Below are 18,474 nucleotides of genomic sequence, written 5' to 3'. Positions count from 1 at the left end.
TTGCACAAAGCGCCTCTCGATGCAGAATGCAGTGAATTCCACACAACGTCTCATTTGTGCGCCCTAGCCTTTTGCGCATCCGTGCTATAAGTCCTCCCTGATGGCCTTGCATTGATGGTGCTCCATCTGTGGTCACTGAGACTAACCGATTCCAGTCCATTCTGACACCCTCAATCGCTTGCTCGACAGCTGGGAGTAAGTCCGCAACAGTAGTAGTCCCTTTCAAAGGTACTAAGTCCAAAACGTCCTCTGTTACACAAAGTGCGTTATCGACTCCTCGTATGTATATCACAACCTGGGCTGTAGGGGCCTATCGGTAAGATCTGTTGCTTCATCGAGAGCAACAGAGAAAGCAACAAAGTCTTTAGCCTTATTTATTAGCTGCCTGTGCACATTGCCAGCCATAGCAGTGATACGTCTTGTCACTGTTTGTTTGGATAGACTGATTGCTTGAAAGCTGCTAACGTTCGTGGGACACACAAGTTCTGCAGCATCAATTAGACACCCTTTCACAAAGTCCCTTTCGGAAAAGGGTTTCCCAGATTGTGCAGTTCTTAATGCGATTTTAAAATGTGCTCACAGTGAAGATTTAGTGTGGTTGTCATTCTGGAAAATTGAAAACAGTACATTGTACAGCATACAGTAAAATAGACGTAAATGTAACACAAGAAACTAAGAGTTCAAGAAGTACCAGTTACTCTGACGTACAGTAAAATCGAGTTGATGTGTCTCATCCATTTTCTTAACATTTAATTTTGCTTGCCGTTCTTCACTGTTTAGTACTCTATACTCGTCTTTGTGACATGTATTGTAGTGTCTTTCAACTGAAAACTTGCGGTGGCTGCCTATTATTCGGCGGCGCAGCAAACACTGTGAGTTTTCGGCTACAAAAAAGAATTGCAGTTCCCAGACATTTTTAAACGACTGAGAACATAGATCTCCCGTCCTTTGCTTTTTCACAGTTCCTGCCATTTCTCAGTACTTCTCTGTTAATGTTACAGTCACCAGGGTTAAACGAGACTGGGTATGTTGCGCTCTTGCTTGTACCACATAAACAGGGAAGTGGAGCCGCCGCTGTTCATTTAGGACACGTGTCTAATAACAGATGTCGCTGTCGCACATGTGCAGCACTTCTGCACGTCTGCACACTGTGCAGCATTTGGCCGGCCCTGGTCTAGGCCTATTACAGGGTTATGGGCCATGTGGCAATGGGTTAGGAGCAGGTGAGGAGTAGGGATGGAAAACAATATTGCATAGGTTTAGTTCAAAGCAGAATACCACTGTGGGATAAGTGGGTGCGACAGAAGGGAGGACACTGCTCATTTCAGTGCACAATGAGAGGTAATCGACCCCTGATGGAGCAAGTGATTCAATTGCTCCAGTCCAGTGTGGTACTGAGTGATGAGAGGAGTGTTGCTCTGTGGCTGGACAGTGGTTACGTTACAGGCGGTAGGTGACTGGGGAGCCAAGGCAGGGAAGATCTGTTTCTGGACAAGGATGAGAGGGGAATTGCAGTCTGCGAAGGCCTCAGCGAGATCCCTGGTATATTTCGAGAGGGACTGCTCATCATTACAGATGCGATGACCACACGTGGCTAGACCGTGTGTATCTTCTTGATGTGAAATGGGTGACATTTGTGAAAGTGGAGGTACTGCTGGTGGTTAGTGGTCTTAAAATGGACAGAGTTATAAATAGAGGCATCAGAGAGACAGAGGTGATGTCCAAGAAGGTGGCTCGTTAGGTAGAGGAGAACCAACTAAAGCAAGTGGGGGAGAGGGTGTTGAGGTTCTGGAGGAAAATGGTACCCTCATGCTTAGTCTACGTCATGAACACATTGTCAGTCGATCTGAACCAGGTGAGAGGTTTGGGTTCTGGGTGGTTAGGTAGGATTCCTCCTGATGGCCGTTGAACAGGTTAGCATAGGATGGTGACTTGCAGACACCCATTTCTGTATCACAGATTCAAATCAAAAGTAATTGTGAGGATATAGTTAGGCATGGTAACAGTGAAGGGAGTTGTAGGTTTGGAGTCTGTCAGGCACTGAGATGGTATTCAACAGCAGGAACACCATGGACATTGGCGTTGTTTGTGTACAGTAAGGTGGCATCAACAATGACTAGCAGGGTGCCAAGTGGTAAAGGAACAGGAACTGTGGAGATTTGGTGCAGGAAATGGTTGTCGTCTTTTATACAGGAGGGTAAGTTACAGCAATAGGCTGAAAGTGTTGGTCCACAACAGCAGATATTCTGTCTGTGGGTGCAGAGTAAATGGCTACCATCAGGCATCGTAGGTAGTAGGGTTTGTTTACTTTACAAAGCATGTAGAAGGTATGAGTGTGGGAAGTGGTGGGGGTGAGGAGAGAGAGAGATTTAGGGGTGAGGCTTGGGACAGAGCTAAGGATTTGAGGAGGAAATGGAGATTCTAGCTGACATCTGGAATGAGGTCTATGTGGCAGGGCTTGTACAGTGAGAAATATGACAGCTGGCAGATCCCTTCCACGAGGTAGTCCCTGCGGTTCATAATCACAATGATGGAGCCCTGTTGTGGTAAGTAGGATCATAAGAACGGGGTCAGATTTTAGGTGGTGGATTTTGGTTCTTTCTGTGGGTGTGGGGTTGGTTCCCATGTGGAGGTACTGGGGGAATCATGGTGAGGCAAAGTTCAAGGTTAGGATATTCTGGAAAGTTAACTTGGGAGATTTGGGGGCAGTGGGTATGGATTACAGTTGGAGGAATAAGTTAAATCATGTAAGGTTCAGTATGGTTGTGGATTGAGTTTGACTGATGGGGTTAGTGGTAAAAAAAGTGTTTCCACTCTAGCGATTATGAAAAGGACAGAGGGGTCTAAACAAACCTCATTCCATGTAGATGTAGAAACCTCTATCTGCAATGCAAATGTTGCCAGACATACAAGATATAAAAATATGTAAGCTGGATTACTACGTTTACTTTCATTCCATAATGTCATATGAGAGTACATCATCAGTAATAAAATTTGTCATTAAAATTCATCTCTTTTTCAAACTAACAACTCAGTTCATGCGCTCAATAACACAAATAGGAATAATCTTCACAAAGACTTACAGTCACTTACTTCCGTACCAGAAAGTTGTCCATTATTCAGGAACACTCATTTTCAGTAACTTGCCAGCAGCCATAAAAAAGTTTAACTAATAATAATATTCAGTTTAAGAGGAATGTAAAGGGTTTAGTAATAGCCAAATCCTCTTACAGCGATGATTTTAACAAACCCTTGATGTGCATATCGTACTAATAATATCATATAATGTGAATATTGTAGGCCCTCAGGCTTTCCCGGCGAGGCATTGACATCTAAGAAAAACAAGGTTTCTGTTGGTAATCCATATCATACTTCACGATAATCTCATAACATAACTCGCAATCTTCAAGAATGACATCTTCATTATTTGGCAACATGGCAGGGAAATGCCCCTTGTTTTCCTGGAACATCTGAAGTCACTCCACCCTAACCCAAAATTCCCAATGGAAATGGTACAACTCCCACTCTTAGATGTTCTTATCCAGAGGAAGGCAGGTGGCAGTTCTGGTCACAGTATTCACTGAAAACCAACTGACACTGATCTGCACCTGCAAGTCGGTAGTGGCCAGCATCCAGCACAGAAGAAAAGTAAAGTATACTCAAAACTCTGGTTCACTAGGCAAGAAACTTTCAAATCTAGACAACTTCACAACAGAGAAAGAGCACCTACAGTCTGTGTTCTACAAAAACAGATATTCTTCCAGAGATATTCAGAAGGCACTGTGACCTGTTCTCTGTCAGAGGGGTCATTGGAAGTGCAAGAAGAAGCAAAGAAGACCAATTTTTTGCCATATGCCAGACCAATATCTGACGAAATCAGCAGAATTTTTCTCAAATATAATATCAAGAACATTTTCTGAACACAAAACAAGATTAAGGTTCTACCATGGAACATGAAGGATGATATGGGTCTACAGGCACTGGACATTTACCACATACCATGACAATGTGGTATGTAATATATCAGCCAGACCACCAGTGTAAGGAGCACCAATGGCACAGCAGAATCAAGCAGGCTTCCAAGTCAGCTATAGAAGAACATCGTTTGGAACTAAATCATTCAATGAATTATGATGATGTCAAGATTCTGACACGGACACACAGGTACTTGGAAAGTGTTATTTAAGAATCCATACAAGTAAAGATCACACAGAATCTTATCAACTGTGACACAGGATGTATGCTTAGCTCCACCTACAATCTGGCACTCTATCTCCTAAAGACACAATGGAGGCAACACCAAACTCCGAGGGATATAACTGTGGAAATGGTGACAGAGCAAATAACCCAGCACAACCAACACACGCCGCACAGACAGCGGTACTTTAGACAGCAGATCAAGTACCTAAAGACTGTCATTTCAAGAATGAACGGCAATTTGAACACCAGTGGCCAGAAAATAATCAGACAGCTGCCCCTATCAGGCATGTACCTCAGACAGAGCACCTAATGTGGACAGCTATGGTAATGGAACAGCATAGTCCACAGGAAAGCTTAAATGACAGCAATCAGAAATTGAATGCCCAGTACAACTTGGAGGTAGAACAGAACATCAGACAACAATATTACTAACTGTCAATAGCAAAAATGTACGTGCACAACGTCCAGAACAGCTACGGCTAGAAAATACTACAGCTGCTGTTAATGGCCAGCACATATCTCAGACAGAGCACCTGGTGGGGCACAGACCAATGACAGTGTGTCTAGCCACACACAGGCATAAATACTGGACCTGTTCCACACTGGATTAAGCCTCACGAAGCACACTGCGAGTCATACTTGCAAGTAAAGTGCAGATTACTGGCAACGAACCCAATTTTTCCAGATGACAATGTGAGTATTAGTACAAGATGACTACTGTGCAAATTCAGTGCAGTAATGTGATCACTATGACTAAGCACCGTAAAATGATTTTCTATTTCATTATGCATGGCTGCAATAGCCCATAAATTATCATATGCACTTAAGTGTATTGAACATTTACTTGTTTTCTGATATGATATTTATTACTTTGAAATAAAAATGTACTTAGATTTTTCTTTCCCATCCACATTCACTTGGGACATGTGGAAGATACATTAACGTACTTGTTTTTCCTTGTAAATATTTAATGAGTATTCTCATTTTTCTGTCATGTTCTACATCTTGGAGGATCTCCTCATTATGGATCCACTGGAACAAAAAGTACCTCTAATGTAATCTAATCTCAATGAACCCACAGTGACGGAATCTGAGAAAGGGGAAAAAGGTAATGCCTCTGGAAAGGACTGATACTTCTGTGGTACTGAGGTTTTGCCACCTCCATCCACGCAACATCCCCAATGCTCACAGCCTTGCCACTACTGAGTTCGAGTCTCGGTCGGGCACACAGTTTTAATCTGCCAGGAAGTTTCATATCAGCGCACACTCCGCTGCAGAGTGAAAATCTCATTCTGGAAACATCCCCCAGGCTGTGGCTAAGCCACGTCTCCGCTATATCCTTTCTTTCAGGAGTGCTAGTTCTGCAAGTTTCGCAGGAGAACTTCTGTAAAGTTTGGAAGGTAGGAGACGAGATACTGGCAGAAGTAAAACTGTGGGTACCGGGCGTGAGTCGTGCTTCGGTAGCTCAGTTGGTAGAGCACTTGCCCGTGAAAGGCAAAGGTCCCGAGTTCGAGTCTCGGTCGGGCACACAGTTTTAATCTGCCAGGAAGTTTCATATCAGCGCACACTCCGCTGCAGAGTGAAAATCTCATTCTGGAAACATCCCCCAGGCTGTGGCTAAGCCATGTCTCCACTATATCCTTTCTTTCAGGAGTGCTAGTTCTGCAAGTTTCGCAGGAGAACTTCTGTAAAGTTTGGAAGGTAGGAGACGAGATACTGGCAGAAGTAAAGCTGTGGGTACCGGGCGTGAGTCATGCTTCGGTAGCTCAGTTGGTAGAGCACTTGCCCGCGAAAGGCAAAGGTCCCGAGTTCGAGTCTCGGTCGGGCACACAGTTTTAATCTGCCAGGAAGTTTCATATCAGCGCACACTCCGCTGCAGAGTGAAAATCTCATTCTGGAAACATCCCCCAGGCTGTGGCTAAGCCACGTCTCCGCTATATCCTTTCTTTCAGGAGTGCTAGTTCTGCAAGTTTCGCAGGAGAACTTCTGTAAAGTTTGGAAGGTAGGAGACGAGATACTGGCAGAAGTAAAGCTGTGGGTACCGGGCGTGAGTCGTGCTTCGGTAGCTCAGTTGGTAGAGCACTTGCCCGCGAAAGGCAAAGGTCCCGAGTTCGAGTCTCGGTCGGGCACACAGTTTTAATCTGCCAGGAAGTTTCATATCAGCGCACACTCCGCTGCAGAGTGAAAATCTCATTCTGGAAACATCCCCCAGGCTGTGGCTAAGCCATGTCTCCGCTATATCCTTTCTTTCAGGAGTGCTAGTTCTGCAAGTTTCGCAGGAGAACTTCTGTAAAGTTTGGAAGGTAGGAGACGAGATACTGGCAGAAGTAAAGCTGTGGGTACCGGGCGTGAGTCATGCTTCGGTAGCTCAGTTGGTAGAGCACTTGCCCGCGAAAGGCAAAGGTCCCGAGTTCGAGTCTCGGTCGGGCACACAGTTTTAATCTGCCAGGAAGTTTCATATCAGCGCACACTCTGCTGCAGAGTGAAAATCTCATTCTGGAAACATCCCCCAGGCTGTGGCTAAGCCATGTCTCCGCTATATCCTTTCTTTCAGGAGTGCTAGTTCTGCAAGTTTCGCAGGAGAACTTCTGTAAAGTGTGGAAGGTAGGAGACGAGATACTGGCAGAAGTAAAGCTGTGGGTACCGGGCGTGAGTCGTGCTTCGGTAGCTCAGTTGGTAGAGCACTTGCCCGCGAAAGGCAAAGGTCCCGAGTTCGAGTCTCGGTCGGGCACACAGTTTTAATCTGCCAGGAAGTTTCATATCAGCGCACACTCCGCTGCAGAGTGAAAATCTCATTCTGGAAACATCCCCCAGGCTGTGGCTAAGCCATGTCTCCGCTATATCCTTTCTTTCAGGAGTGCTAGTTCTGCAAGTTTCGCAGGAGAACTTCTGTAAAGTTTGGAAGGTAGGAGACGAGATACTGGCAGAAGTAAAGCTGTGGGTACCGGGCGTGAGTCGTGCTTCGGTAGCTCAGTTGGTAGAGCACTTGCCCGCGAAAGGCAAAGGTCCCGAGTTCGAGTCTCGGTCGGGCACACAGTTTTAATCTGCCAGGAAGTTTCATATCAGCGCACACTCCGCTGCAGAGTGAAAATCTCATTCTGGAAACATCCCCCAGGCTGTGGCTAAGCCATGTCTCCGCTATATCCTTTCTTTCAGGAGTGCTAGTTCTGCAAGTTTCGCAGGAGAACTTCTGTAAAGTTTGGAAGGTAGGAGACGAGATACTGGCAGAAGTAAAGCTGTGGGTACCGGGCGTGAGTCGTGCTTCGGTAGCTCAGTTGGTAGAACACTTGCCCGCGAAAGGCAAAGGTCCCGAGTTCGAGTCTCGGTCAGGCACACAGTTTTAATCTGCCAGGAAGTTATCATTAGTCCCCATTTTCCACCTGTGTATCCCCTTCCCTGCTCCTAGTCCAGTAACACACACCTTCTCTCCCATCAGAGCAATTGCACAGTAATTTCCCCTTCTCTACTTCTACCTTCTCCTGTATTCCCCCCCCCCCCTCCCACCCACACTGTCTCCCAGCACTGCACCTAGCAACCCACTACATCTCCCCACCACGTCCCCGCACACTTCCGCAGGCAGCACTAGCATCATACTCCCTCCTTACCCTGCTATGATGCCTCACCTCCCCATGACTATTCCATATCCCCACTACCCTGATTGCTGCACACCTCAGACGCAGTTTGCAGATGGGCTTTAGCACCTGGAGGAAAGATTGGCCATGTGTGTGTAATGCTTATGCGAATGTGTGTGTGTTTTCTACTTGTGATGAATGCCTTTATGCCAAAGCTGAAATATTTGAAGAGTTCTTTTTCATTCTGCCTGTCAGTGATTCAACACCTCCTCTGTGTGCTGAGTAGCCACCTATCCTTTCCATATTGTTGTTATAAACTATGGTATTTCTACTTGTAAGAAACAGTCTTAAATACCTGGCAACAGCCTGGTCTGGATCCATCCCACAAGATGCAGCTGTAGCGGCAGCATTCAGGGGATCACAAGGCGATGATGGAGGGGGTGCCAGCTGCAGTTCCTCCAGCCGGGCCAGGACAGCATCTTCCTTGCCATGGGACAGCAGCAGCAACACCAGTGCCAACACCCCACCCAGCCACCGCTGCACTGCTACCAGGGAGCCGTTCTGTCAGACAGACACACTGACTCTATAAAATACAATTAAACAAAAAATTTATACTGAACAAGAAATTGGGCAATGTTGTATTTGAAGTGTAAGTGTCCAACTAAAAGTCATGCAAAATCCATTGTTATGAATAATAATTTTCATTTTATACACAAACCATGTACATCATTTTCAGTTAGAAATGTTTGTCTCTTTCCAGTACATTCTCCCTTTTCTTGCACATGTTTTCCCCACAGTTCTTTGTGTCTTTAAAAATCCTTTGCAGCAGAAGTTTATTCTCACTGCCTGAAAACACCAATGCATCACTTTTGGACGTCCCCCAGCATTTTGTAGTGTTAACTTCACCACAGTTCTTTCAGAAAATGGAAGAATGGTAGCCAGAGGGTTCTTTTTCATTCTGCCTGTCAGTGATTCAACACCACCTCTGTGTGCTGAGTAGCCACATATCCTTTCCATAAAGTTAAGACTGAAGGGGGGATCTGGAAGACTTTCCCTCCCAAAAATCCTAATTTTCTCTAGAGAGACACAAGCAGCCTGTCATCAGACAGCATGATGATCTTCTTCCGATGGCGTTTACCATGTAGTGCAGGTTGGATGTAGCGGACAGGATATCTGGTCTATCCACGTTCCAAATAAACAACCAGAATGCCATCCTCTGCATCTCAGATGGCAATGCCCATAGTTTTTCTCGCATACAGCACTGTCTTTGGTTTCTTTTTCAATTGCAAATCCAAGTGGTGCCCTGCTCTTAGTGACAGAAGCAGCTTTCATTATTTTGTTTAATAAACTTGTAATCCAAACATACATGATGAATCTGACATGAATTTCAGAGCATATTTTTTGTCCTTTAATAAACAATTCAGTGACAGTATGCTGTCAAACAGAAAGTATATTATGTTGTATCAAAGGACAATTCAATCAAGGAAAATAATAAATTATCAGACGGAGTTTTTGGTCAGTACTTACCTTCATAATCCTAAATGTAAGAACTGCTGCTAAATGCATATAAAAGTAAAAGTTTCATACTGCCTGTCTTTCAGAACTAATAGTTACTTCCTCAGAAAATAGGCTGAGAAAGGTTGAAAAGGCAGGGAAGGTCACTCTGTCCCCAGGACAAGAGCGACCTATCAGAGTCTTAATGACTTTGATTCTTAGTCATCATTAGTAGATTACTCTCTCTCTCTCTCTCTCTCTCTCTCTCTCTCTCTCTCTCTCTCTCTCTCTCACACACACACACACACACACACACACACACACACACACATATATATATATCAAATTCCCATAGTACGGAAGTTAACACATGGAGCCTGAAGGGTTGGAAATCTGGACAATACCAGTATACTTTGCCCGTTTGAATTACTTAACTTTTTAAATTTACCAAAGCCCTTCATACTTCCAAGAACTGTGTCAAGTGAAGTTCCTTGTTCCTTCTTTAGGAATAGACAAATGTTAATAGTTTTCCATTAGTTTTTATTTTCTACATAAATGCACAGTGTTGACTACTGAATTTAAATCATTTGTCATACTCTACTAAACACTTCGCTAGTTAGTTACATGTTCCACAAATAATTTTGCATGATAGAAAGTTTCTCAGTTTGTTATCAAATTCTACTTTGCTGTCTATCAGACAAAATATCACTGGGTAAATTATAAAAAATTTTTTGTTGCAGCACTGTGTATCCCTTTTTGCACTAAAAACAACATTAACGTGGAGTAATGAACATCATTTTTCCATTTGGTATTGTAATTATGTAGCCTATTGTTCCTTTTGAACTGTAAAGAATCATTTTCAACAAACTTCATCCCTATTGTTCCTTTTGAACTGTAGGGGATTATTTACAACAAACTTCAGGAGGGAATACATATACTGTGAAGCAGTAATCAGAATGTCCGACTCCTTACACAGATGTCTACAAGATGATTGTGGATGAGCACCACATATTATTCTAATAGACTGTTTTTATGCAATGAAGACTTTCTCTCTTAAAGATGAATTACCTCAGAACATTATTTCGTGTGACATTATTGAATGAAAATATGCAAAATACATCAACTTATTGATTTGTCTCTGCCCAAGATTTGCAATGATTCTACATGAAAATGCGCTTGAATTAAGTTGTTTTTGTTTTAGGAGTTCGAAACATGTTTTTCCCAATTTTAATTCCCATCAATATGGACCCCTAAGAATTTTGAACTTTATACCCTATTTATTGTTTCCTTGCCATTTGTCACACTTATCATTGGTGTAGTACCTCTGGAGATGCAGAGCTGAATATGTTGTGTCTTTTTAAAATTGAGGGCAAGAACATTCGCAGAAAATCAGTCAATGATACTTTCAAGAACTTTGTTTACCATTTCTTCTGTTCCTGTACATATGCTTGGCTTGATTGCACTACTAGTGTTATCTGCAAAAAGAACTAATTCTGCTTGTTGTATACTAGACAGAAGATCATTTACATGTGTGAGGAACAAAGTGGACCTAAGACTGAATATTGAGGAACCCCATACGTGTTTTCTCCCCAGTCAGAATTATGTCCCTGGACTATATTGCTTGAATTACTAAGTACAACTTTCTGCATACTTTTAGCTAGATATGACATTATCCAATCTCTCAGATTAAGTCTATTCACAGCAAACATATGGAAAATAATTGTAAATAACTTACACGCTTCATGTATTGTAGTTTACTCAACTTCTACTACAACAAATTTGGTTTGATTTTGTTCTGGTAGCAAAGTTCAAGAGCCGTATCACTCGAGTATATACGTGTCTCTAATTTTATTTGTAAGGTGTTTTGATTGGAAAAAAACTTCATGAAACAGCCCAGTTAATTCGTTGATAGGATCCTGAATTCCATTGGTTTCCTCAAATACAGGTAATTCATGTTGTGCATCAAAATCACATAACCCATTATAAAGGGCAGGCTGTTGAACTGAAAGACAAATCTGTCTATTTGAACTTCTGCGCTACATTAACAATCAAAAATGGCTCTGAGCACTATGGGACTTAACATCTGAGGTCATCAGTCCCCCATTAACAATCAGTTATTTCTTTTGTACCTGCAGCAATGTTTTCATCATAAAGCTTAAATGAATAAGCAGTCTTCTGACAATTTGTCATTTCATCCAGTTCCAACTCGTTAAGGAGCTCTTCAATTCCAATGTTTGGTAAGTGATGTCTAAAAGCCATATTACCTTAATGTCATTGCTTATATGTTTCAACACAGTTATGAAAACAGGAGTAATGCAACAAAGTCTGCAAATAAAAACCACCAACAATATTCTTGCTATTAGCACAATTTACTTAACTCTGGCACAGTTTATCAGACACTGGCATGCGCACCAAACAAATGCATCAAATAAAGAACTTCCATTATCACCCCTAGTGATGATTAGCACAATTAGGACAAGCCAACTGCTATTTCCACAACCTACCACTGTAAAATACGTCTTCAAACATTTAAAAATAAGTAAGTTCTAAATAAAGAATGTGTGACATACATTTTTGGGATTCAAGGTTGGGACTTTGTGGGTGTATCTATCATGGCTGCCAATATTGTTGTTATAATATGCAAGACACATCATAAATAATAATATATTGCAGACAGAAACATAAAAATGATGGGAGCAAACAGAACAATTAAATGTAAGATTTTACTGACAACAATTGAATATGGCTAAGAATGAACTGCCACTGTATACTGAATTGAAATGGTGCAAAAATGAATAAACAACTGAGTGAACAGTACCGGGTTCGGGAACGGTGCAAAAAGAGAGCGCAGGAGGGGGTCGGCGGGGCGCAGCACACTGGGTGCAGCAGCTCCCAGAACGCGGTTGAGCGCCTGCTGTGCCTCGCGGGACTCGAGCCGGATGCGGCCACTGGCGAGGAGCGGCAGCACCGCATCCACCACCTGGCGCGACCAGCGCCGCCAGCGCTCCTCACTCTCGCGCTCGCTTAGCACCAAAGCCAGCAGCTCCAGCACCTGCAGTGCACACATGTGATCGACACCTGTGTAATTCCTTATTGTGTTCAACTGGCAAATGAGCAAAGTGCAAATGATTAAATCTGTCGTCAAAAATGTACATCAAATTTATAACTTAGCTGGGAGCTCAAAACAGGTAAATAGTGAGAAATTTGTTGCTTCTTTCTATGAACATAATATCAGAGACAGGACTTGTGCTTTTAGTGCCTACGTACACACTGCTTACAGAAAACACTAAAGAAAGTGCTAGAGAAAATGGGAACATAGTCCTCTGTGTTTATACATGCCACAAGGTGCACATCAGTATTAGACAAGGAGAGCAAATTACTGTATACTTGTGATCAGGAGGGGGGAAAACACCTTGAACAACTAGAGATGTTCATATTCACAGGACAAGGACATTAGCATTTCAATAACCTCACTTCAGCACGCGTCCTGTTGCCTAGTAGGCACAGGGCCTGCCATGGGCCCTGATGTTCTATGTGTGATGGCAATGACACATATATGGTGCAAATGGCGTTCTGCAATATAGCCATTCACACTGAATTCACTTTGTTCCAAAGTTCATTTTTGGTGGTTAGCATTGGGTCACAGCACTGCACTCATCGTTTCACCCTATCCCGCACGTTTTCAATTGGTGACAAGTCTGGTGATGCGGTGGGCCAGGACAAAAGGCTAATATCCTGTGACACCAGAAAGGCATGTACTCATGCCGTAACAAGTGGTTGTGCATTCTCTTGCTGGAAAATGGCACCTGGGGTGGTGTGCAGAAAGGGTATGGCTACGGATCGCAGTATGCCATTCATATAGCTCACACTGGTCACAATGCCCTGGATACGAACCAACTGTGATTTGTGGTTGTCCCCAAGAGCACCACACACCGTAAGGCCTCGAGTCAGTGCTATACATCTTGTGTGAATGCAGCCACTGTGATGCCGCCCCCGCTGAATGTAGCGAACCAAAATGTGGCCACCATTTTCAAACAAACAGAACCTGAATTCTGTCCAAAACCACTATCTGATGCCATCCCTGTCCCAAATGACATTGTTACATACACCACTGCCATCTAGCACATTTCTGCACATTTGTCAAAGGTAGGTGGAAAAGTGGATGATGTGCACGTAACCCATGCCGTAATTAATGGCAACAGACTGTCACCCCTGATAGTGTACGACGTTTTACACTGTTCCATTGTTACGCCACAGCTGAGGAAGATGCAGATCTGTCCTGCAATGCCATTACAGATGAGGTGTTGATCTTCTCAGGGGGGTGGTCTGGGTGGTGAGACCTGACCCATCTCGTCGGGTTCTACGGCCTTCTATGAACCATTATGCACACACTTGTTGCACTGCCGAAACACTTCATCCCATATGAGCTGCAATTTCCTGGATGGATGCATCATATTCTCTCACGCCAATAAAGCGCCCTCTTTGAAACTCACTGATTTGATGGTACAGTTCATACATACGTCTGTGAGGTATTCTGTACATCTACTCAAGTCACACTGATCCATTACCTTTGGTTTATAGTGACAACAAGAGCTGCAGGCAAAATTTACTAGTACGCGGTGTTGCGGCACAATATCAGTGTCGGCCTGGAGCCTGCAGGTCGAAATGGTTCAAATGCTAATCATTTCTACAGAACATACTAATGCTTCAATCTAACTACCAGGACTATGATTCTGCAAAAAATTTGAAAAATGAATGTTACTTTAATAACTAGTTTTTATTTTATTTCAAGCCATACAGTATCTTATATGGAATCCATTCACACACATGGCAGCCAATCACTGTTTGCCTTTCACTCATTGCTACATAATAAATAGTCACACACAAAATATTAGCAATAGATATCTTTAATAGTCTCTCTAAAGTTAATTTGACTCTTCATGAAATTTCTGTAACAACAAGGTGTGGTTAGTGAACCTGTCCACAGTTTAACTATTCCTAGTTCTCTGTTTCTCTTTAGTGTTCAATCTTGAGGTAGGTTTGCAACAGTATGCCATTCCCCTCTACTGTACACCTTCCTATTCATTTCCAGGTATGTGGTGAATCCGACATCATGTATAACCTGCTACATGTAGGACATCCTTGGTCATCCTCAGTGATTCTTTCCCTCAACAGCTCCTCCTGCTATTGTTCCAGTGATGCTTAAAATGAGTTCCATGAGTTTGGAGTTGGTCTTTTCTTGTTTGGATGTGCCTCCACAGAAATTTCTCAGCACTTCTTCACTTGTATCTCTGTCTCTTCTGGTGATCATCATCATTCTTCTGTAGCACCAAATCTCCAGCACTTCATGCCATCTTCTCTTGATTTCCTATTCTCCAAGATTCACATCCATATATAGCCAGTCTACAAACAAATGCTTCCATGGTCTGTTTCCTTGTTTCTAGGCTGGTGTTCTTGCTGTTGAGTAATTTCTTTCTCAAATTAAATGTAATTTTGGCCTGCAGTATTCTACCCACAATTTCTTTCCAGCTTCTACCATCCCATGTCATGCTTCTTCCCAAATAGGTAAATTCCTCTATCACTTCTAGCTCCTCTCTTCAAATTCTTGTTCTTAAAATTTGATACTCTTCTTCAGTACTGAAAACCATCACTTTAGTTTTCCGCTTGCTTATTCACGTACCATACTCATTACAGAAAATGATTTCCATTGTGCTGAGGACCTCCTCTATGTCTTCTTTCATTTCCATGACCACAGCAATACCATCAGTGTTAACACAGGACGTCTATCTCCTGCTAACTCTGGCCTCCATCACAATAGTTTCATGAACCTGGTCTATAGCTTCCTGGATGTAAGCACTGAATATAAGAGAAGAGAGAGCACATCTTTGTCTTGAGTCCTTTTCTGATTTTTGCTTCGTGTTCCTAATGAAAATTCCTAATGATAGTCATTTCATTTTTGTAGAAGATGTCTTCGTATTTCAGAACTGCTTTCTTCAGCATTCTGAATATCTACTGCCAGATAAAATTATTAAATGGTGTTTCTATGTCTACCCTTAAGAAGCCTAACTGCCAGTACCACCTCTCTTCTTCCTAGTCAAAGTTATTTAATTTGCAGCTCAGCTGATTAATCTTCCTTTAATTGTCACAAATTTTAATACACACTAATTATTCTAAGTATAAATTGTCTATTTAATGAATAATTTGAAAGTACCATGCTCAGGAGTCACTCCTTAGTTCTAAACACACTACCATGTTGCTTACATACTATCTTTTTCTACGTGCTACTGAGGCTATATGCACACATTCATTGTCTTCCAAAAACCAATAATGTTTCCCCTACCTGCACCAGTATAGTATATTCATAGAGCTTACTCCCTCGAGGTATATATATTTTGCTCAAATGAACAACACAAAAAGAAGAGAATGGTCATTTGGGAACAAAAAGTGGATGAGCAGGTGAGAGAAAAGGCTCCTATTGCGAAAGTTTCTGAACAGTACTGAGATGATAGAGCTTTCATTTTCTTGTTAATTTCCTGCACTGCTGTTAATGGTTTACAATCTTTTGAAACAGTGCATAGTTCATTTAGTTCTGCTCCAGTTGTGAAAGTATTTACTTCTGACATCAACAGACACAACTGCTGTTGAAACTGTTCAGTTTAAAAATTTGCATAGGCTTTGCACCAAGTTGCCATGTTCTGCATTCTTTTCTCTTGAAATCACTCCACAGTGCAGCATAGAATCTCCTGTGAGTGCATGCGCAGGCTGTCTTCCCTTCCCATTCCATCTGAAAGAACGTGTGTTTCAGTTTCTATCAACAACATTCATTTATATTCTGATGCTCTTTTACATATTAATGACTTGTCTTCAACTCTACACAATGCGCAGAAGTGAAATGGAATTGAAGCCAGTTTAGACAGTCCCACTAAAAGGAATGTGTGAATAGGCAGTTAGAGTTGTTTTGGCTCCTTATTGGGCCTTCCATCTTCTCTGGGTGCACCTCTGTTTACGTCAATCTAATGGTTTCTATTAGCCATTTTGCTTATCCTAAATTTAAATGTGTGTTGGAGTGCTGTAAGCAGTTGTTCCAGTATTTCATTATTATTTGCATGATGCTCTGAACGGCCAGCCATTCTTCCGTATTTCTCTACTTTTACAGTCCAGCAATGAAGAACTCGCTAAATATTGTGAGAACTTTATTTTGGTTGACTCTATTTGTTTCATTTGGACAGGTGATAGAGTCCAGTTTTCACTCTCCACAGAAGAATTTATGAAGATGTGGTAGGCGTGTGTGTGTGTGTGTGTGTGTGTGTGTGTGTGTGTGTGTGTGTGTGGGTGGGTGGGTGGGTGGGTGGGTGCACACGCATGCACATGTGTTTGTTTTAAGAGGAGGTGAAAGAGACATTAAACATAATTAAGGAAAAATTACTGCATGAATGAAAAAAGATAAACCCTTAAAAAAAATCACGTAACTGGTCAACATGATCCATATTTTCCACTGAGAAGATGTAGTATAATTGTAAAACTAGGCTGCTCCATATCATAGTAAGAGTTTGTAATTATGATCCATAAAACATGGAAACAACTAACTCCTAAAAAGATACTGTAATTAGCTTTTGTAATGTAACTAATGGACGTTACTATTCTTTGCGACCAAGTGTTGATTGTGCTGTTCGCACGAAATATGTAAATCGGGTAAGTGTGGTTATGGGATCCAGCAAATTGTGATACATGTTGTGGAAGCCCAAATATGTAACTCCCTCAATGATTTTGTTGTCAGTTACAGTTTTTGGTCTTATTAGGTTTTCACCAGAGAAGAACACTGTCCTGGTTCTCTCCACTGCTATTCTCATATTACATTCTTTGAAAAACATTGGTTAAATTACACACTGACCCTTCCATTTTGCCCTTTTCATTGTCTCCTTATAAGAACTAATGATTGTTGTAAAGCTGAAACTAGTTATCAGTTCAAATAAAATTTAAAAATGACAAAGACTGTGAATGCTACAGCAAACTACAATTCTGTTTGTAGAAAAAGCATGAAATAAGCCTATTTAACTAATCTTTGAAATACTGGTACAAATACCCTCCAATTTAGACTAAATGTAGAACCATGAAACAAATCAGTGTGATCATTATTAGTGGTAGCTATAATCCTCTGCATGTACTTGGTACACAGCATTTTGGACTGTGAATAGTATCTCCCACTGTGAATTTCAAGTTGTTCAATTGTGCTTTGTGGTATTTCTGACTAGAAGCCTGCATAAGAACCCAATACCAGCAAAATTTATATAGCTATATGAAAACTATGCCAGAATGTTTGGTTTTGAATAGTTATACACCAATGTGCTCATAACTGAATAAACAATGGTAAAATGCAAAGATTATTTAACACTGACTTTATTAATTATGAAAACCTTATCTTGAACTGTAAAATTTACAGAAACAATTCCAGTAGGAACTGATCAGTGAATTTTACAATATAATTAGTTTGCAACATAACAAGTTGTACATACATTTGCAACATTACAACTTTTACATGGACTTATAATGAAAATAATGTATCTCAGAAGGAAAGAAATAAAATTACCTGGTGGTATTCTACCAAACGAAGCAACATTGACACCAGAACTTCACGCTGTGTATCTAATTCCCGCAGATCTGCACCACCACTACTGCCACGCAGAAGGAAAATATCTTCTACCACAGGTGTTAATGCTGGTATACCTGTCAAAATTCCAGAACACTTAATGCAATGCACAACAATGAAGCATCAGTGAGCTACATTGGTTATGAAATCAGTCAACCTAACTGTAAAATTTATTTTGTTGGAGACATATTGAAGTTACACTTGACAGCCAACCATTGCCAGTAAAAGACACTATATCAAGGACAGAACTGTAACGAGTTAGGTGTTTCAAAAGTCAAGTTGCAGACACATTTAATGTACCACCTTCAGCATTACAGCTGTGGATTAACCGACGATGGGAAATATGTTGGAGACTGAAGAATATTTCACACAGTAATTTGGAGTTTTTGATTCAGTGGAATAGTTTTAGCTTTATAGGCTTTTCCCCCCAATTGTGTCCCACATAGACACAAGGTCTGCTTGTTTGGTAGATGTCCAACATAATTTTCTGTTGGGTGCACCTTGAGGTTAGAGGCATGTCACTTATATGTGCCCTTTAACCTTAAAATGTTGCTTTGACTT

The 18,474-nt window shown here is 41.8% G+C and overlaps 1 protein-coding gene and 1 non-coding gene across 2 annotated transcripts in view; one reads left to right on the top strand and one right to left on the bottom strand.

Annotated features, from left to right (window-relative positions):
• Positions 1 to 18,474, bottom strand: part of LOC126229606 (huntingtin-like) — a 549,560-nt gene that overhangs the window by 259,446 nt on the left and 271,640 nt on the right. The window contains exons 25-27 of the mRNA XM_049942347.1: positions 17,854 to 17,990; positions 12,085 to 12,318; positions 8,128 to 8,333 (exon numbers count right to left, since the gene is read on the bottom strand). Of these exons, the coding sequence (XP_049798304.1) occupies positions 8,128 to 8,333; positions 12,085 to 12,318; positions 17,854 to 17,990 (577 nt within the window). The remainder of the gene's footprint in view (positions 1 to 8,127; positions 8,334 to 12,084; positions 12,319 to 17,853; positions 17,991 to 18,474) is intronic.
• Trnas-uga (transfer RNA serine (anticodon UGA)) lies at positions 5,654 to 5,728 on the top strand. The gene has a single exon. It is a non-coding gene; the product is annotated as a tRNA-Ser (tRNA).

This window comes from Schistocerca nitens, unplaced genomic scaffold (genome assembly GCF_023898315.1).
Source record: "Schistocerca nitens isolate TAMUIC-IGC-003100 unplaced genomic scaffold, iqSchNite1.1 HiC_scaffold_376, whole genome shotgun sequence".
Classification (NCBI taxonomy): domain Eukaryota; kingdom Metazoa; phylum Arthropoda; class Insecta; order Orthoptera; family Acrididae; genus Schistocerca; species Schistocerca nitens.
The sequence above is the reverse complement of the archived record's forward strand: the minus strand, read 5'-3'. Positions and strand labels throughout refer to the sequence as shown.